Here is a 21,582-nt window from a genome sequence, read left to right as displayed (position 1 = left end):
TTTTGTCTTCATGACCTTAACTTTACACTTCAAATAGTTCTAAATAGTCCATTTTTATCTTTTATTCCAACGAATGAATGGGACATTGATTTACTTATAATATATTGTAAATCATTTTCGAGAATATTCCAAAGAATTGGAGAATGTAAATTCCAAAATCTTGTGGATGTAAATGTTTTAAATTTATTGTTAACAGCAGTTCGTAATAATATAGAAAACTTAATACCTGTAATTATAAGTTTTGTTGACGAAGCTTCTTTTGTTTTAAAAAAATGGTCTTTAAATGTTTTGTGCCAATTAATTATGATATGTGATAAAGAAATTATTATGCTAATAATGAATGGTCATTTGGAATTAATCGAGTGTTTAATTGAGGTGTTGAATATAAATGACTTTTCGTTAATAAAATTATCGTTGAGAACACTTAGAACATTAATTCAATTCGGTGATGATATTGCTGATGAAATGAATCTTAAAAATATGTTTTATTTAAAGGCATTGGAATGTAGTTTAGAAAATGTCTGTTGTAATGTTATGGAAAATTTTAGTGAATCAGGAGAAATAACGAAAATATTAGAGGCATTGGATAAAGTTATGGAAAAATGTCAAGATAGAGCTGAAATCGATGGATGCGAAGAAGAATATGTTATTGAATATGAAATTTAATAAAGGAATATAGAGTTTTTATAATATTTTTAAAACTTCAATTTCGAAATTGATTAATTTCTATTTTGGAAAACTAAAATGTATGGCGACCGTTAATTATTAATTTTTCCTTAAAAATGGGAAATAACCAAAGTGAATCAGCATCTCCAAAAATTCTTTTTTCAATCTCAAAAGAACCATTAATTGAAACATCACCGTATTGGGAAACTCTTTTTAATTGTGAATTTCCAGAAAATTTCTCAAGAATTATTTGGTCAGATTTTAAGACATTATACGCACAATCCTCACGAAATTTCCACGTAGGAATAAAAGTTTGTGTGCAAAAGCTTTCTGATTTAATTAAGTATGTTAAAGAAGATGTAGACACACAATCATTTCGTGTTTCAATTAAGGCAGTTATTTCATTCTTAAGCTACACAATTCCTCAAGTTATTTCTTCCAAAAATCAAAATCTAATTTTTGATGATAATTCGATAGGAATTCAATTAGCAACATTAATTATCCAATTACTACACATGAAAGATCTTACTCTTCTTGGTAAGAGTAAATTTTGGTATTCTTCAAATTATGAATTTGAATCCAAATTTGACACACTCCGACTTATGCTTGTTCAAATTCTTCTTCTTCTTGACATTGCTAATGTTCAAATACCCGAATTTGACATCAAACATTTTATTACATCCATATCTAATCTTCTCCAATATTATCTCAATCTCACCAACAAAAGTCATTTTCATCTTCAACAAAATCTCCTTGAGTCATCGCTTCTATTAATTCTCATTCTTAATGCCGAAATCACCGAAAAGCAAACTGTTGATTTCATCAATACATATCTACAAACCAAATCTGATGACTTTACCACAGATTCACAGCCACTTATCATTACATTAATATTTAATATCCTTCGCTTGGCAACGACCAATGATTCCTCTACTAATACCATCAACATTCCATTAATTTTATCTGCGTTACATCTCATTGACATTGAACCTAATTCGATATATACGCCAATAATATTATATGTCATTGCATGGATTGTCTCATTTCCATCATTAACGATTGGCCTTAATGATCCATGTACATTTTTCTCATGTAAAACGCCAATACATCGCGGAACATATTCGGATGCTTTAATTGAAATTGTATCTCGATTAGGTATTCAACGTTATAAATTAGTTTCGTTAATTATCTCATATGTAATACCATATTCGACTAATTTATCATATTCAAGCGCAGTTAATATCTTTAAAGCTATAAACATTTCATTAGAGGCGAATGATAAAGAAACAACAAAGATGTTAATATCAGCAATACATTTCATGATAAATCAATCAGTAAGAGATAACGTGCCAACAGTAATTGTAATGTTAAAAAACTCAAACATATTAATAAAGGCAATGAAAGAGAATAAAGATTGCGAAGAATGTCAACAAGTGGTCCAATTCATTAAAAGTATAAATCAGGAGTTGAAACAAATCGGAAAAGCGTTTTCATCATCAGAATTGGAATTGTTCTTCCAAGATCCAAACTGTGAACATTTCGCAATTCCAGTGTTAAGGCCACCGCAAATAGAATTCGATTTTAATGTTGAATTTGGAAAATATTTAAAGTTGTTATTGGCTATGTATGTAACAAATAACATTTTAAAGAAATGAAAAAAATAAAAATTTATATATGTATAGTAATCAGTAAAAAAAAATGTTTTATTTTTGTTTAATGAATTATTAATGGAAATTCAAGAACAAAAACGATTTATAAATCGTTTTCTGCAATCATAGATGCTGTAAATCATTAGAATAATTTCCAAATGTTATTTTGAACCATCAAAATATTATCATATATATTAATTAAAAAATTTGAATATTTTTAGCATTAATATCATTTCCTTCTTGTTCTTGAAGTAATTTAATTACTTCCGCATGAAACCCATAAGACGCTTTCATAAGAGCTGTCCAAAATATGTAAAATAATTTCCTAATATTGTCTTGAAATATCAAATTATTAAAATAAATATTAAATAAAACGAATAAATATCTTTAGCATTAACATTATTTCAAGCAGTAATTTAAAAAATTCATTATTATATTTTTCAATTGCATACATAGAAGCTGTAACAAATAAATCGAATAATTCCCAAAAATTATTTTAAATTATTTTGCAAACAAGCAAATAAAAAAATATTAAATAATTCTCATCAAATAAATTAACTAATAAATTTGCTAATTGCAATACATCTTCTTTGCTTATATTAAAAATTATTTGTTCATTTGATATAATTGTTATTAATTCATTTTCATTGTCTTAATTGATATTTTTCGGTGATTTGATAGTATTTAATATTTCTATAACAATACATCTTAAGATTTTGAAATCTTCTTTTTATCAGAAAAAATTTTTAATCAATCTTAAAAATATATAAAATCTTTTTGTTTAGATTTTTGCACGATATAAATTTGTATGACTTTTGATATAGTTTTTATTTATCAACGAAATTTTTTAAATATCATTCTTAAACATTATTTTTTAGGAGCAAACTTTCGATGATATAAAATATTAACATTTTTAAAATTAACATGAATAATGAATAAAATTGAAGGGGGTATTAATCTTCTATAATAATATAGCACATGAAGCAAATGAAAAGGCATTATCATTAATTTCTGTTAAATTTCTATTAAAAGACACTGACTTTAAATTAATACAATAAGAAAATGACTCATTATCGATTATAGATATTTGCTTTGGAATTTTAAATTCTTTTAATGATATACATGAAAAAAATGCATATTTCCCAATTGTTTTCAAGTTACTTTCATCTGAAAAATTAACAGAAAATAAATTGTAACATGAAACAAATGCATAATCATCAATTAATTCAACTGAATTTGGAATGGAAATATTTTGCAATGAGTAACAATTACCAAATGCATTTTCATTAATGTTAATTAAATTTTCATTTAGAATAACTGTTGTTACATTGAAACAGCTATAAAAAGAAAAAATATCTATTGTTTTAACTTGAGATGGTATAAAAATATATAATAATGATGTACAGAAATAAAAAGACTAAATTCTGTTATTTTTCACATTTTCTCCTACTTCAATAGTTTTTAATTTATTACAATATTGAAATGTCTAATTCATTATAATTTTAACACTCTTTAAAATTTCAAAATTTTCACAATTTTTTCCTGGTGAATAAATAATAATTGAAGTTTTTTCTTTATTATAAACAATTCCATCATCATTGTGATTCGAATAATACTGACTATTCTTTGATATAAAGATAGATAGATTTAAGATTTTGACATAATTCAAATGTTTTTTCACAAATTTGAACTCTATCAGGAAGTGTAATTGTTTGTAATGATGAACATTTGCAAAAAGCACCTGATTCTATTCTTGTAACACTGTTTCCAATAATAATATCTTCTAAACTAAAACACGAGTTAAAAACATCACTCATGATATTTATTACTTTATTGGGGATTGTAATATTTTTTAAAGATATACATAACATAAATGCTCTTTCATTAATATCGACAACATTATCACCAATGTTTATTGTACTTAATTTATTACATGAATAAAATGCTTCAATTCCAATATATTTCACGGAATTGCTTATGTTAACAGATTCCAACCCAAACCATTCAGAAAATGAATAATCTGGAATGGTAGTGATATTACCTTCGATAACAACATTGATTACTTTATCATAATATATTTTTGTAAAATTTTCATTAAAAATAAAGTGTTCCCGTTGTTTCATCAAATTCAAGTCCATGAATTTGAAAAATGACTAATGTTAAACAAATTATGTCAACACCAAATTTATGTTCGGTTTTAACAATTTTTTGTAAGTTTCCTTTATTCATTTGAAATATATTAATATAAGAGATACAATATTCAAGATTGCTATGGTAGATATACTTAAAATGTAATAACATAAATGATTCATGTTTGGCTTTTCTGAGATAATATGTTTTTCATGGGCGTGATCGAAAGGTGAATTGGATAAAACAGATAATGGATTTTTAAATAAATGATTTTTGACGGAAAACAATTCAAAGTTCATTAATGAAACAAATTTTAAAGAAAATGGTTCATGTATTGATGGGTAATAATATTTAAATGTATAATTTTTTTTGACTAGATAAATTTTACCATAATTTCCTTTATTTGGAATATATCCACACGTAACTGAAGAAGCAAAAAATGAAAATGCATGGAGAATTGGAATCATTTTAATAAGAATATTATGTTTGTGAAGCAAAAAATTTCTTTAAAAAGTTAAAAAATCGAAAAATAAACTTCTAAATTTTTTTACAATTTCAAAGGGTGGGCATTTTTTTTTCGGGGGGGTGTAGTCAACGTTTTTTCACCAGCTCTTTTGGAATTTTCAATGTCCTTTGGTTATAGGATATGTTGTGCGAAAGCTCCTATTAGGCTTCTCAAGTATTCAAAATTTGAAAACCAACCAAAATATAAAATCGAACAAAAATTTAATATGATGAATAATGCAGATATAAATCCACATGCTTCAATAAAGATTCCGTATTTTTTTTCGTTGTATTTGCCAAATTCATTGCCTTTTCATACTGTACGAAAGTTGGATATTCCACATTAAAACACAACTTTTCCAATGACTTTTCGCATTCAGCCTGCACAAACTCGAACAAATTCAATCTTGTGCTTTCCGGCTGCAAATAGTACGCATAAGGATAACTCCACATTAGTACCGATCTTGCTTCATCAATAGTTTCCAAGATAAATTGGATTTGTTGCTCCAAATTTTCGCTTTTTGTATCTAAACTTCTTTCGAAACTATTTTTCATTTTCTCTTTGAACGTTTCCATACTTTTCCTTTCTTCCTTCGATGCGTAATAATGGTTAAAATAATGTTTACAATAATGAGAAATTCGTTCGATGTCTTTTTTGGTGTCATTTGCTTCATCATTTTCACAGTCATTATCTTTCTTAATATATTGATTACATTGATACTTTTTCCCATTATGCGTCTTCCAATCATGGCCACATATCCAACAAAACTCATGCTGACAATTACTACATATCATATGATTACAGCCACCGTTCTTTTCTATGCGTAAATTACATTTGGGACATGATTTGGTGTTGGATGAAAGCCATAAAAATGTTTCGTTGCCAGCTGTCTTAAGCCATTCTTCAATCTTATTACAACTTAAGGGAGCATGCGCTTCATTACCACATACCCAACAAATGCGGGCGCCGCATTTACATTTGGCAACATTACATAAACCAAGTGATTCGACACTAATTGATAATTGACAATTGGGATTAATACAGCGTTTAAATTCGTGTGACATACTAAGCGAAACAGATGCAAGTCGTTGTTGAACAATTAAGGCTTGATCAGGCCCACATAGCATCGTGATGTCACTAAGCATTAACTGACGTCGACAACCTGTTCCCATACAAAAGATTTGGGATGAGCCATCTTTGATTTTTTGAAGACAGTGAACCTTCCAACAATCAAAACAAAAGTAATGATTGCATGGAAGTGATAACATCTGATCTGATTTAACAATGTTATAACATATTTGACATTCCTGATCTTCGGTACCTTGATATTTGTGAAGACATTGCTCACTGTTAAAATCGCTTTCTTCAAAATTTAAAGATTTTAAAAATCCTTCTTTATCTGATGACAATAAATCCAGAGCTTTTTCATAATTCCAATTAAGATTAGCTAAACAAAGATAACCAACATCTTCATGTATATTAAATATTGAAGAAAGTGATTTAGAATTTTTTTGAATTTGCTCAAAAAAATTATCATCAGTAATACATGATTTGTTTTCAACAGATTCTGTTTCTGATGGTAGAAAATCATAAAAATCTAAATCATCACTCATCATGTTGGGGCTCACTATCTAAACGGTCGCAAATAAAGCAAAAAATAATAAAATGTTCCTTCTACTAAAAACCTTAAGGTTAAATAAATCTTAAAACACTGGAACTGAAATTAACAAATTTGCAAATGCAAAAAATTTTGTTTATTAAATCAAATCGATGAGTCAAAATTAAAGTATAAATAATGACGTAAACATTAAACTTATTTTATTTTTTTTTATTTTAGTTTAGTACTAATACTGTAAGACCTGAATAGGCTTATTAATAATTGGTATTAATTCTTTTAAATGTTAAAATTTATAATAAATGGTTAAACTTGTTTGACCTGCCTAAGTGAACATTAGTATTCGGAATTTAATGAAATAGTAGTGCTTTGGTACTGCATGAAGTTTGGTTCTTAGCGTGTTTTCACATGACATTTCATATAACCATGAAACACACTAAGAAACAAATAGAACCAGTTGAAGTTGATGGATTTAGGATCTACCCGGCGCTATGTGGTTCCTGCCCATTAGGATATCTTCCTTGGGTGAACCAAATTTGCAGAATTCAACCATGGCTAGTCGAGGTTGATCTTTGCTTTATCACAAGTCCAAAAATAGTAAATGCAATTGTAGGTGATAAAATGCTTTTCAAAGCAGCAATGGAAATAATTACAGATAGACATAATAATAAAAATTTTTGGGATATTAAAAATCCTAACTTCTTAGAAAACTTAAGAACAATTAATCTCGAAGCTATTCGGATTTATAGTCTCATACATGCAAAATTTATTGTTACCAACAAAGGATTAAAACTTATGAAAAAGAAAATTAATTCAGGTATTTATGGAAAATGTCCAAGATTTTTATGCAAAGGAAATAACTTAATACCATTTGGCAAGTCTTCAGAACCAGAACAAAATCAAGTTGAACTTTATTGCACAAGTTGCAATGATGGATACAGATGCGAAGATAAGAAAGGCTCGAAACTTGATGGCTCATTTTTCGGTCCAAAGTTCCCTAAAGCCTATATAAGGAAGTACCGTACACAAAAACAAAATTCTTGCGAGAACATCAAACCGACAATTTATGGATTTAGGCTTTATATCAAAAAAGATGAATACTTTGTTCATTAATCAAACGAATGTGTTGTGAGTAAATACAATAATATCGTATATAAAATGATTTTTGTATATATTAATTTGCATTGCCCACTAATTAATATTTAAATAAATTATAAGTAAATTTGCTTGGATGGAATAAACTAACAAATTATTGTTGTAAACATTTGATTATGTAGGATTTCATTATGTGTTCAAATACTTTAATATGGAATATTCAATCCAAGAATTGGAATTTAATGTTTGTTAAAGAGAATATATAAAATGAAAAATTTCATGTAGAAGTTACTAAATTTGAATTATAATCTTCTAACGAAGAGCATTCATGAAGTGCTGAAGCACCAATTGATTCTACTTTTTCTCCTATAGTAACTTTTTTAGGATGGTGCAACATATAAATGCATAATCACCTATTGAAGTAGTTGAATCCAGTATATGATAGATTTTAATGAGGCACAATTACAGGATGAAGAATTTCCTATTGATTTTATGTTTTTTCCTAAGGGAATAGTTTGTAATTCTTCGCAAAAAATCAAATGAATTTTGATTGAAATCATTGAGTATTATATAATAATATTTGCTAAAAATAGGCATTCACTAAATACTGTTCAATTTCTTTAATATCATTAATTTCAAGGCACAATGTTACTTTTACATGTATCTCTATTTTTAAAATCATTTGAACTTACAAAAGGTGCTTGAGTTGATGAATCATATGGTTCATGAGTTTGCATGAAATAAAATAATAAACAAAAGAGTAAAATAGGGTTTTCTTTTTTATATTGTATTTTTCTGAATAGTTGATTTTACTGTAAAAAAAAAAAATAAATATAATAACATGCTTAAATTTATCTGGGTTCGTGTATGAATTAGCACCAAATTTATGTTATCACAATTGAAATTTTTAGTGGGTATAAAATAAAAATAAAACAATAAGAGAAGGAACACTCATTGGGAAAAGATTCGAGAGCTGCTAATTAGCAAAAAATCGATCAACTTTTGAATAAGATCCAATTAATTCCAAAACAGTGAAAAGTTAACTTTCAAGAAATTAAAACAACATTTTTTGTGCAAAAGATCATAAATAATCAGGACATGTCGAAGTGCCTCAATTGGAAAAATAACACTAGATATCGAACAGGTGAGAATTTTGATTTCTTAATTTTTGATATGATACTTCCCCAAATGGATTTCCCAAACCAATGCTATAAATAATAAATAAAATCAATCACATGTAGTGTTTTATAAAAAAATAAAGATAGAACAAGTTAGTGAATGGTTTGGCACTATATCTAAACGGCTTTACAAAAGGTCAAAGTCCGCTGATCTGCAAGACCAACCAATCTATAACAACTAAGAATTGATTCACTTAACCATATAGGAATTTAATTTGAATCATGGCTAAAGCACAATAAAACAAAACGTAAATTAAATTTCATTACTAATTAGTGCAAAAATGAAGAATTGATAGAATTATATCATTACCAGCAATACAGCATAATCTTTTTATCACAAGAAAGCCATGACTTTGCTTAAAACAAAAAAAATCACAAATAAAATAGCACTATTTAAAAAAAACACGAACAAATTAATTAGCAGCTCTTGCGCTTAATAGCTTCTGAAAGTCATTCCTGCTTTGTTCCAGAGAAGGGCAAATTGTCTGTGGGTGATTAGCATTCTGTCTAAACGAAGAAAATGGTTCAAAAGCAATCGGCGCCAACTGAATTATCTTAGATTGAACGTTACCAATGAACGGGGACGAGCAAGCTTCTGTTTGTTCATATTGGGAAATGTTCACCACCTCTATTTCAGGTGTTGGAATCACATTTGCCTTTGGTTTTCTTCCTCTTTTTTGTACTAGTGGTTCACCATTTTGCATTCTTTCTATCCTTTTCCTTAAGGTACTGTTCCATCTGTTCTTAATACAGTTGTCTGTTCGCCCTGGGAAGAAACGTGTGATCTTTGTCCACTGGTTGCCGAGTTTGTTGTGGCACTCGATGAGTCTTTCGTCTTCTTCTTGTGTCCATGGCGTACGCTTAACACTTGAGTCTAAATGATTCTTAAAGCGTTCTCTGCATTGTTTTCCTGTCCTTCCATTAAGGAGGAGAGCAAGTTTTGCCCAATCTTTGACTCCATTTTTTTGTACAAAATTTAATATGATCTCATCTTCTTCCCGTTTCCAAGATCCTTTTACAAGCTGTGGATTTAAGACTTTCTCCCATCTCCCCGATATTTGTGGGGCTGTTTTGTTAGGGAAATATTTAGCTAAGACGCTCCATGAATTTGTCTGGTTGTTTGTCATTAATCTAGTTAATAATTCGTCTTCTTCTTGAGTCCAAATAGTCTTCTTTGATGATGAATAAACTTGTTGTTTTCTATTTCTTGTTGGGGCGAGAGCTGCTAATTCCATAAATGAAATAATAATTGGACGTTAAGATTGGACACGTTAAAAACCCCGCGCCCTGAAATAAATGAATAGTTTACAAATTATTAAAATTTTAGAAAAAACGAAATGAAATTTTTTTGGAGTTTTTACATAGTAAAAAATATTTATTTTCATTTATGCTCATGATACATAATAGCTAAATACAAAGAAAAAATGTAGAGTATAAAAATTTGTAAATTTTTTAATTAAGGAAATCATTATCATCTTCTGGAAGTGGAATAGCTTCTGCTTGTTGAAGTTCAGCTTCATATTGTGCAGCAAGATTTGGATCCATTTCAACTTCTGGTGGCATCAAAACAGTTGCTGTTGTGAATTGAAGATTTGGATCACCTGATAATGAACGAGCCAATGAAAGGAATGGAAGTTCAAAGTGGTAGTTACTTTTAGCTGAGATTTCGAAGTACCTCATGTTGTTCTTCTTATGGAAAATAACACGTTTGGCTTGAACTTTCCTATCACGAACATCAATTTTGTTACCTACAAGAACAATTGGAATATTTGGACAAACGCGAACAAGATCACGGTGCCATGTTGGAACATTACGATATGTTGTTGGTGATGTAACATCAAACATGATGATGGCGCAATTTGCTTCAAGGTAATAACCTTCACGAAGACCACCAAAACGTTCTTGACCTGCTGTATCCCAAATATTATATGTTAAAACGCCGTGTGTAGTTTGGAATGAAAGTTGAGATACTTGAACACCTAATGTTGGAATGTACTTCTTTTCAAATTCACCTGTTTGATGACGCTTGACAAAGGTTGTTTTACCAACACCACCATCTCCTACAAGAACAAGTTTTGCCTGCATTAAAATAAAATGGGTTGACCATGGCAAAACCGCTCTTAACGGGAGGTTTCTCAATTGAATTTTTCTTCATTGATGAACTTTATTTTTGCTCTTTTCGTAAAGTATTCAAAAAAGAAATGTAATATGAAATCCCCATCCATAATTTGAATGAAAATCTTGTTTGATGTCTGATTTTGATTAAGCACATAGAATTTCTGAATACTTTACAGTACAGAACATGTCACTTAGTTACCTGATGCCATACAAAAAGTTATTAATATTCAATTATTTATTTTAATTTTTTTAACAAAATCTTGGCATAGAAATTCATCTAAAATTTTCGATAATTTCACGAGAAAAAATGTTTTTATAAAATTAAATATTGATTTGTCTTTTCTATCTATATGTATTTCGATTTATATAATTGCCTTCGGTAATATTTGATATATTTGGAAATATCCCATTCCTCAATTTAAAACAAAATCCCACTAAATTCAACATTTCCAAAAAACAATATGTAATTTTAAACTCATAAAATATTTTGTAGATATTAAACTGAAGTTCTCTGATAAATAAAATTCTTGAATTGAGTTTTAAACGGTCCAAAGCATATGTTTTTGATGTGATTTCATTCAATAATGTTATCTAAAACAATACATTCTAATGTTACAAAATATATAATATTTAAATCATTTGATTTTTTAAATGTACATCATATATAATTATATATATAATTTTTCCAGATCTGATATCTTCAATCATTGAAGATTTTAAGTTCGAAGAATGAATTCTTCAAAAAAGACATTTTTCTTTCAAGAGAAATGATGAGTTAAATGAGTTTTTATTTCGAGTGAAGGAGCAGATACATACAAATTGTCCAAAATTCGGATCATAAAAAGTACGCGGGTGAAGTTTATTTTGAATGCGTTTTGATCGGGGTGAAGCTTCACCGACGGTTATCAATTCAAACCCTGCCGGGAATAAAAACAATTCACTTTGGGAATGGCTTGCATTAAAGAAGAGAAAGAAATAGAAGGAATCAAGACTAAACTCGATTTTTCATCAAACGCAATGAAAGTTTTGAAGTCACGTTATCTCCAGCTCGACGATGACAATAACATTATTGAAACTCCAGAAGAAATGTTTTCTCGAGTTGGTAACAATCTTGCATCGATTGAGGAGGACTCAGAAAAATGGGGGAAAATATTCACAGATGTAATGATGAATTTTGAATTTATTCCAGCTGGGAGAACACTTGCAAATGCAGGTTCTACAACTCCTCTGGTTTCAAACTGCGTCGTGCTTCATATGGAAGACTCTCTTGATAGTATATTCGAAACTCTCAAAGAAGCAACTCTCCTTCAACAAGCAGGATCAGGAATTGGATTCCCATTTCATCTTCTTCGCCCCGCGGGGTTCAAGTGCAAGCGTACTCTTGGCGTTTCGAGTGGTCCATTATCTTTTCTCAGAATATTTTCTGAAGCATTCCAGATTATTCAACAGCATGGGCGTAGAGGAGCCAACATGGCAGTTATGAGCATTGAACATCCGGATGTTTTGGAGTTTATAGAAGCAAAAGCTAAAGATGGTACATTTGAAAATTTCAATTTTTCCGTCAGCCTCACCAACGAATTTATGGAGAAAGTTATTAACAATGACCCTTCTCCATGGCTTTGTAAATGGAATGGCGAAGAATACAAGCCAAGATATATTACTCGTGATTCCGCTGGCCGTGTAATTGACATCACAGAGGTCGATATTTCTGCTCCAGAGCTTATGAATGAGATCATCCATAGTGCCTGGCGTAATGGAGAACCAGGTTGTGTATTTATTGATAATGTCAATAAGTATAATCCTCTTCCAGGCCTTGGACCCATTGAATGTTGTAATCCATGTGGCGAACAATTTCTTCATTCAGGTGATGCATGTAATCTTGGCTCCATCAATCTTGAGAAATTTGTAAATTCGAATGGAACACTTAAAAAAGAAAGACTTGCCGAAGTAACTCGTATTGCCGTCCGTATGCTTGACAATGTCGTTGACCTTACCCAGTTTCCTGTTGAACGCGTAAACGAAATGTTCAAGAATAACCGCCGTATCGGCCTCGGAATTATGGGGCTTGCTGACATGCTGTTTCTGATGAAGTTACCGTATAATTCCGATGAAGGAATGGAAACAGCATCGGAGGTGATGAAAATAATACAAGAAACAGCTATTGATGAATCGGTGAAGATTGGTGAAGAAAAAGGAAACTTTCCAAACTTCGAAAAAAGTGTTTGGAAAGAGAAATATAAAACAATGAGAAACGCATCGCTAACAAATATTGCGCCAACAGGATCAACTGCTATGTTAATGGATGTATCATCAGGTGTTGAACCATATTTCGCTTTGGCTTATAGAAGAGGAAGTTGTCTCGCAGGAAAGATGAAGCCATTCGTGAATAAGCATTTGAAGAAAGCGTTAAAGGAATGCGGATGTTATTCTGATGAAGTAATGGAAAAAGTATTGGAAACAGGAACATTGAAAAACGCAAGTTCTGTGCCAGAAGAGATTCGAAAAGTGTTTGTAACTTCATTGGATATTGAACCGAAAGATCATATTAAGATACAAAGCACGATGCAGAAATATTGTTGTAACGCAATTTCTAAAACAATCAACTTTAAGAACGACGCAACAGAAGAGATGGTTAAAGAGGGATTCATAGAAGGTTGGAAGAATGGATGTAAAGGTTTGACAGTTTACAGAAATGGGTCAAGACAATATCAAGTGCTTGAAGTCAACGGAAAAAAAGATGAACCTGTTAAGACTTTTGTTGATGGCTGTAAAGATGGGAAATGTGACATATAAAAAGAAGGTTCGTTTCACGTAACATGTCCAAATTTTTGTGATAAAACGTAAACTTTAGAAATTTAAATACTGGCACTTTTTAGTTTACATCAAAGACAAATTTTGGAAAATGTCATCACAGAAAACTCTTCCTGCTGGAGTTGAATATGACACAGCACGTGGAAGAGGAAACTTTGACGAAGGACACTTGAATGAGTACAAAGAAAGGAAGAAAAATAAAAATATTTCAAAATCTAAGAATATTAACTTGCAGTCACAAAGATCAAAATCTAAACCAACCTACAAATCATCAAATCATTTTACATCAAGTCCGCTTTCTAACAAATTTTTTTATTCTAATACCAAAGATGTCCAAAAATAACACAGCCTATTTTTTGTATTATTATTAGTAAATTCTCTTATTCTTTTGTTTTCTTATTTTTGCTCATAATTTTAAACTTTTTTATTTTGATACATTTCTATCATAGTTTATTAAAACATTAGCTATGTGAAGAAGGTTTCTTTCGTTTTTGTTTGCTCTGAGCCATTGGAAATTCTTTTTCGATTTGCTCTTTTGCGGAAGCATGTACTCTTTTATAATTTACATTATTTAATTTTAGCATATTTTCAGCTTGTTTTGGAGTTACGTAATTGCTTCCAAAGCCATTATGAATTCTATTTACTTCTTTTTTAGACTTTTTTTCGATTCGTCTCATATGTTCATCAACATCTAAATCTGAAGAATCGAAGTCAGAACTTGGATCAGCATCGATGTGTAGCACATGTTGCTTAAAAGGATTAATAGTAGTATTAGGTTTGATTTCATTTTCTTGTTTTGATTGTTTTGGATGAAATTCGAAATATTCTATAATTGGCTTTTGAACTTGTTTCTTCTGTTTGTTATCTCTTTTTTTAGCTTCAAGTCTATTATTGAAATTAATTAATGATTCATTAAACTTTTTGGTTTGTTCATTCATTGTTGTTCTGATTGTAGAAATTTCTTCTTCTAATTCTTTGATTCTGGATTTAGGATCAATTGATGCATTTACACGAATGGATTTCCATGCATAAAAATGTGTTGAATGTTGCTTCTCGATGTGTTTGTCTAATAAGTTAAGTGACTTGAATTTTTTACGACATAATGGACATTTATCATAATCTGTATATGCTTCTTTTAACAATATATCTTTTCTATTTTCGGACCTCTGAAGAAGATTTATTTTTTCTTTGTATATAAGACATTCATCCTCAGATTCAGTTAATTTTGTTTTGAGTTGTTTTTGACAATCATACATGTATTGGATAATAATTTGAAGAATCATAACAAATTTAAATGCCAATGGATCAGACAAATATGATCTATCTCCTTCATTCATAATGGAAGACACAAAAGAATTGGCTATTTTTTCCATTAAATTGAAATCTTTTGTTTCAGATAACATTATAGGATCAACATCTTTTATAATTGACCAATTAATTCCAGGGTCTCTTATGTATTTTTTGTTTTTATATGTACTATTTTCGGTTTTTGGTCTCCCAATAGAATAATAAATTGGGTTCATCTGCATTCTTAACGTACAAACTTAAAAAAACAAAATATTCAAGAAAAACAAAAATTTTTCCCAAGCGTGCTTTATTAGTGAAGTAAAACAATTACTTGAACAAGAAGGAATCACTGTAAATGCTAGAGGTATTTATTCGTTTTATTTGATTATTTGTTAATTAATTTTTAGATTTAAAAATAATATTTAAAAATGATTTAAATCATTATTTATAACAGCACTTGTGTATACATCTGAAAAAGGTTAACAGAAATAGTTAAATTACTTCGTGATGAATTCATTTTTAAAATTATATTATAATTATTCATTTGCTATCAAACGATAGGAACAATAAAAATATTAATATTAGCATAATAAATAAGCATGAATTAATAATAACCAAAGTAATAATAAAATCCCAAATACAACCATTTTATAACGAAATAAGTACACAAACAGAATAAACTGAAACATTAGGCCGGTATGTTATTAATATGTACCTATAAACTCAATTCAGGATGGATTCAACAATCCTTCTACGAAATTTCATTCTAATAATTAATTCTATATCAAAATCAAATAATTTTTTTCTAAGAAATGACAAAATGTCAAAAGAATTTCAAGTTTTTTGTTTCTGACTGCATTTAATTTTCTATACACACGGTTAAAATTCAATTCAATTAATTTTTTTATATAAAATAAGAATACTGCAATTTAATATTAAAACAGAATTACTACTTAGCTTCTCAATAACGCAAACAAGAAAAGTTAATTTTAAGAAACATTCTAAATATATTTTTTCTAATGTTAAATTATTAATTTTTGAACATCCGTTTTTTTTGATTATTACCAACCAAGACATGTGTTATTCTTGAAAGAAAGTTTAATTATGTAAAAATTATTAACACATTTGACATTACAATATTTATTTTTACTTTCTGGAAAGATGAATTATATAGAACGCAGATATCATTGAAAAATTCGGTTTTTTTGTTAAGTTTATTTAAAATAATTTTTTCTCTTCACGACTATTACAACCGCTTTATTTGACTTAATTAATTTGCCTGTCAGATCACTTATTCGATAAATAAAATTGAAATATCTTATGTATTTTACGATATTTGTTTAAATATTCATTATATTATATTTATTATTCATAAGAAAATATATAGATATATTAAATTTGATTTGGAATAATTTTACCGAAAAATATTCCGAGTTTAAAAAAACGGTTATTCATTATCGTTTATCAATCATTTTCGTAAACTATTGACATTCTGGAACACATAAATCACAATTTTTGTAGATTATTCTTCAATAGAGAAGAATCAGACAGGAATGATTTTATTCGTGAGACACTGTTTTATTCATTTTTGTTGTCTTATTTTATTTTTATCGTGCGTTTGGACGGAATGATCAGGTCCATAAAACCCATTTTCAGTGGTCGCGTAATTCAATGCATTGAATTTCATTCAAAAAAAATTGAATCGACACGGCCGTATTTGATTTTATTTGTCCGAAATCAATTCAATTTTTCAATACTAAATTTCTCTTAAGCCCCTTACTAAACGATAAGAAAAGCATCAAATTCAAACATTTTTTTCTCAGTAAACCATATGTCTTTCATCTAAATATTTTAATTTCTTGATATCTATACTATATATTTAATGATATTAAATTTGTGATTTCGAAAACCTTCGTGGTATTGCAGCTTTTAACAATTGAATTTCTATGCTTTCAAAAGAATACCTGTCATTTTCCACAATGAAGAAATCGAACAATAACCCAAAAAAGAAAAATGGCTTTTCAGAGTTCATAATTAACTTCCTCAAGCAGTATGAAAACAAGATAGATTTTATCATCCAAATCAACCAACTATCAATAGATTCAGGTGTTGAAAAACGTCGTCTATACGACTTACTCAATGTACTCGTTGCATGTGGTATCTGCATCAAAGCAGGACCTCATGCATACCAATGGAAAGGTCTTTCAACCCTTTCAAATTTACTTCCATCTATCTCTAGAGACATAGAGATCAAAGCCCTTACAGAAGATCTAGACAAGCTTTTCTACCTTCCAGAGTCTCCAGCCATCGGTACCTTGGCTATCAATTTCCTTGGAATATTTGTTTATTTCGGAACACAATCTTTAAACATCCGCGATATCGCCGTATTCTTATCGCCCGATGAAGAAAAGTCCAAACCAATCTTAAGGAGGTTATATTTAGTTGCATTTCTCCTTGAAAGAATCGGAATATTAAAACATTCCACCAAAGTTGGTGAATGTTTAATCAATGCCGATCTTAAAGAACTCACGAAATCCACACTTACAGCGCTATCTGTTGAAGGAAGGTTCCCTCCTGACTGTATCAAATATCAATTAAATCGATTCGATGACTTATATGTCACCCGACTTCAAGCTGAACGAAAATCACAACTTATATCACAGCTACAAAGCAAGATCAACCAAGCAAACATCCAAAAACAATCACAAGAAATCCAAAAGGTCCAACAAATCCCGCCAATTGTACTTTTTCAATTGAGGACTTAACCGATGTTTCTGGACCCAAAATCAACAACCAATTAGTTCTGTGTAAACATTTGATTTCTTTTTTGTCGAGAAAACTTTTTGTATGGGAACGTACTTCAAAACAATGTGTGGCTGTCAAATTGCTCGGTCTCAATTTTGTGCAAAGATTTTATGGTGATGAACTCAAAAAGTGAAAGAAAGACGCTCAAAAACAATACAATCAAAATTTTATTCGTCAAGTTGACAGACTTCCTCTTCAAAATCTTCAGCGTTGGAAAATCTTGAAACGAACACCTTTTGAAAAGTGTCAGATGTGATAACCTCAAAAGTGCTCGGATTAATAAAAAGAGATAAAATCCCTGGAATATAGATGGGCTTTGTGCAAATTAAAATTGGATCATAACTTGTAGGGTCGATTGAATAAAAGGATAAATCGCCACGAATATCTGCTATTACGATAAAACGACCATCAAAAGAATTTGTTACAGGTAGCAATCCAGCCTTTTCAATGCTGTAGTCTGTTTGAAATTCTCTGATCTTTTCACCATTAATTGAATATTGAACTATTTCTTGATCATTAAATATTGTTATAACCCCAGAAAAATCATCACAAAAAATACCCTTTGGATTAAATCCAAGGTTTATGTTATGGTGTAACAATTGTGTCGCGTAATTCCATATTACTAAATTATTTTCAAACAAACTTGCGCAAACAAAATCAAATGCAAATACAACAGTAAAGTTACATTTTGTACTTCCATAAAATGAATTTGTTAATTCAATTCCACAAGGATCTCCATTCTTATATATTATTCTATAAACCGAAGCCATTCCTGTTTCGAAACTTATTGCCATAAACATGCCTGTGCTACAAACAGATATATCAGTAACTCTTGAATATTTCGAATCCACATCGACGAACAACTCAGAAAAACCCGTTAGTGAAACTTTTTGAATGGAAAACGTTTCACTCTCTGAATTAACCGTCGCGAAATGATCGTATTTTGGAGGAATTGGAGCGCTTAATTTCGGCATTAAATAAACACCTAAATCACATTTTGCCACATTTCCATCACTATTTTCCCCGTGAATTAAAGATTCTTGTTGGACCGATATCTCAATTTTTTTGGGAGGTTGAATAAATTGTTTTGATCTTTTTGCATGTGGCTTAGTAAAAAGCTGAATTGGGCATTGGCCGAAATGAATTACTTGCGCTTTGAAAGCATCACTATCCATACCTAAACTTTCTTGAGTTGAATATTGATAACAAACTGGATGAAATACATTTTTATATTCCAAAGCAGCATCACCTAATTCCTTATATCCGAATATCAAATCGATCCATTCTTCGATATTTTCGGTCGATTGTAAATATTTTATCATCACGTCCACATAAAAACGTGGTGAATCATTTGACCAAATTGGTAATTCAACGTTTTCTTTAAAGTTATTTGGGAACTTTAAATTCGAAACATTTTTGAAAATTTCGGGAAATATATATAACTCTGGAATTAATTCCTTTAAATCAGATGTATTATTTTTTGTAGCTGAATCATAAGCATCTTCAATCGATACAAATAATCTTTTAGAACTATCCCAACCATTATTTAAATCCCATGATAAAAATGTGAATGGTTGCAATCTAATCATAAACCAAAATATAATTCCAGGAAGTGAATAATGAAATCCATAATAATATTTTGGTTCTTCTGTCGATTCATATATTTCATCATAATAATCCGATTTCTCTTTAAATAATTGTCCGATTGGTAATGATAAATCACGTTTTAGTTCTAAGTTCGGCGATATTATCCATGGGAAAATTGGATATTGTGTTAAATCTGTTAACGAACGACCTCCGAAAAAATTTAACATCAAAAGATAATCGAAATTTGTTATTACGCCGGAATCCCACATATCAAAAGCTGTTTGTAAATTTGATATATTAAATAAATATGGATATGATGATAATGTTTTTGAATAACTTTTGTCCCATAACTTATGTAAAACTTTTTCTGCATTTATATAATCAGAAATTGTATCGAATATTATTATTAAATTTGGTGAAAATATTGATTCAATTGATAATGAAATATTTTGATGTAAATATAAATGTGGTTGAATTAGTATTAAATCATGGAAATAAATAGTTAAAACAAAATGTCCACAAAATATTGATGCGTTTTTCCATTCACCAATAGTAATTGATTCAGAAATAGGTAAAAATGATATTGACCATTCAGGTTGTTCAATTAATATTAATTCATTATTAGAATATTTCGATAAAAGGATAATAGAAATCGATTTTTCAGTGATAAATAATGTACTTTTAGTTGTATGAGTTGAATAAAAAAATGATGAATTAAATATGTTCAAAATTTTCCCTAATTTTTTATGAAATATTTTCGAAAATAATGATATTAATTGTGATGGAGTTTGTGGTATTATTTGAGAATATTCAAATGGAGATGAAAATTGTGGCGTGTCATGGAAATAACACCATTCTGGTGATGATTTAAAGATTCCTTGTTTAGATATTTGTAATATTCGTGAATTCTTTATGGAATTATTCATCGAGAAAAATTTCGGATTAATTTTTGTGTCGAATTCAGGTGTTTTAACTTTAAATGGTGAAGGAATTATTACTTTTGTTTGATATAATGGTAATTTAATAAATGAAATATGATAAGAATTATGTGGAAAATCTTTTTGATGTTTATTTTTAAATGAAATTTGTTGGAATTTATATAAATTATGTTCATATTTTAAGTTTCTTTTATTGATTCCAAAGTATTGTGATTGACTTTGAATATAATAATTCGAAATTCGATAAATAGAAAATATTAAAAAATGTTTTGATGTTGATATAAATTTTTGTTGTATATAATGTATTAAATTTTTTGTTCTTTTTTCTTTTAAATTAGAATCAATTGTATCCGAATTTTTATATTTTCGTTTATAATTTATCCATAAGTTTTCTACTTCTTCAGCTTTATATTGATTATTCTTTAAATCAAAAATTGACATGAAAAGTTTCATTGTTAATATTATATCAGGCGAATCTATATCACATTTCCGAGTAAAATGAAGCCAAAACAATGAAAATTCAATATTAGAAAATATCGGAGGATAAAAAACTAAATTTTTAAATGAAACAAATAATTGAAACAAATCAATTAATTCTTCATTTAAAGTATATATAAATGAGCCAAGTAATATATCTCTATAAATTGTCATCATATTTTGATCATTTAAAAATGTTTCAAATTGTTCATTAATTTGTAATGTTTTTAACAAATTCAAAATTAATGATAAGAAATTAATATATTTATCATTAAATAAACCTAAATGATTACATTTCGATATGATATTCATGGAAGGTTTATGATATAAATCAATCGAATATTGTGTATTAGCTAATTTTATTAAAACAGAAAAAATTAATTCTTGTCCAAAGAAATGTAAATATTTCGAATTCATTAAATTATGTCCATTAATATAATCGATTAATAATGTCGAAAAGTCTGATGGTTCAGTTGAAAACAAAATCGATGAAAAAATTGATATTATTGAAGAAAATGGAATTTTTTTCCTAATGTTTGGATCACTAATATCAATTGGTAAATACTCATTAAAAAACTTCTTTAAAGTTTTTGCATTATTTAATTGTTCATTTTCTTGTATAATATCATAATAAGGTGAAATTTTATTACATAAACTAAAAGCTTTTTTAATTTCATCTTTCGTTAAATTTATAGGTGAAAAGTCATCATTAATTTGAACA

General features: G+C 28.9%; 6 protein-coding genes across 6 annotated transcripts; 4 read left to right on the top strand and 2 right to left on the bottom strand.

Moving 5' to 3' along the window:
• Positions 1 to 1,268: 1,268 nt before the first annotated feature.
• On the top strand, positions 1,269 to 2,321 carry GO595_007608 (uncharacterized protein; the record flags this gene model as incomplete). The annotated part of the gene is made up of 1 exon (XM_067921090.1): positions 1,269 to 2,321. The coding sequence occupies one exon, from the start codon at positions 1,269 to 1,271 to the stop codon at positions 2,319 to 2,321; it is 1,053 nt and encodes a 350-aa protein (XP_067772171.1).
• A 4,652-nt stretch (positions 2,322 to 6,973) lies between these two features.
• GO595_007607 (Casein kinase II regulatory subunit family protein) lies at positions 6,974 to 7,678 on the top strand (the record flags this gene model as incomplete). Its single annotated transcript, XM_067921089.1, has 1 exon — positions 6,974 to 7,678. One exon carries the CDS (start codon positions 6,974 to 6,976, stop codon positions 7,676 to 7,678), a length of 705 nt encoding a protein of 234 aa, XP_067772170.1.
• A 1,573-nt stretch (positions 7,679 to 9,251) lies between these two features.
• Positions 9,252 to 10,073, bottom strand: GO595_007606 (Myb-like DNA-binding domain containing protein; the record flags this gene model as incomplete). Its single annotated transcript, XM_067921088.1, has 1 exon — positions 9,252 to 10,073. One exon carries the CDS (start codon positions 10,071 to 10,073, stop codon positions 9,252 to 9,254), a length of 822 nt encoding a protein of 273 aa, XP_067772169.1.
• Positions 10,074 to 10,290: 217 nt separating this feature from the next.
• On the bottom strand, positions 10,291 to 10,923 carry GO595_007605 (GTP-binding nuclear protein Ran; the record flags this gene model as incomplete). The annotated part of the gene is made up of 1 exon (XM_067921087.1): positions 10,291 to 10,923. The coding sequence occupies one exon, from the start codon at positions 10,921 to 10,923 to the stop codon at positions 10,291 to 10,293; it is 633 nt and encodes a 210-aa protein (XP_067772168.1).
• Positions 10,924 to 11,904: 981 nt separating this feature from the next.
• On the top strand, positions 11,905 to 13,749 carry GO595_007604 (ribonucleoside-diphosphate reductase, adenosylcobalamin-dependent; the record flags this gene model as incomplete). The annotated part of the gene is made up of 1 exon (XM_067921086.1): positions 11,905 to 13,749. One exon carries the CDS (start codon positions 11,905 to 11,907, stop codon positions 13,747 to 13,749), a length of 1,845 nt encoding a protein of 614 aa, XP_067772167.1.
• Positions 13,750 to 17,000: 3,251 nt separating this feature from the next.
• On the top strand, positions 17,001 to 17,819 carry GO595_007603 (uncharacterized protein; the record flags this gene model as incomplete). The annotated part of the gene is made up of 1 exon (XM_067921085.1): positions 17,001 to 17,819. One exon carries the CDS (start codon positions 17,001 to 17,003, stop codon positions 17,817 to 17,819), a length of 819 nt encoding a protein of 272 aa, XP_067772166.1.
• Positions 17,820 to 21,582: the final 3,763 nt, after the last annotated feature.

This window comes from Histomonas meleagridis, assembly GCF_020186115.1.
Source record: "Histomonas meleagridis strain 2922-C6/04-10x chromosome Unknown contig_55, whole genome shotgun sequence".
NCBI classification, from domain to species: domain Eukaryota; phylum Parabasalia; order Tritrichomonadida; family Dientamoebidae; genus Histomonas; species Histomonas meleagridis.
This window is presented reverse-complemented; position numbering and strand designations above follow the sequence as displayed.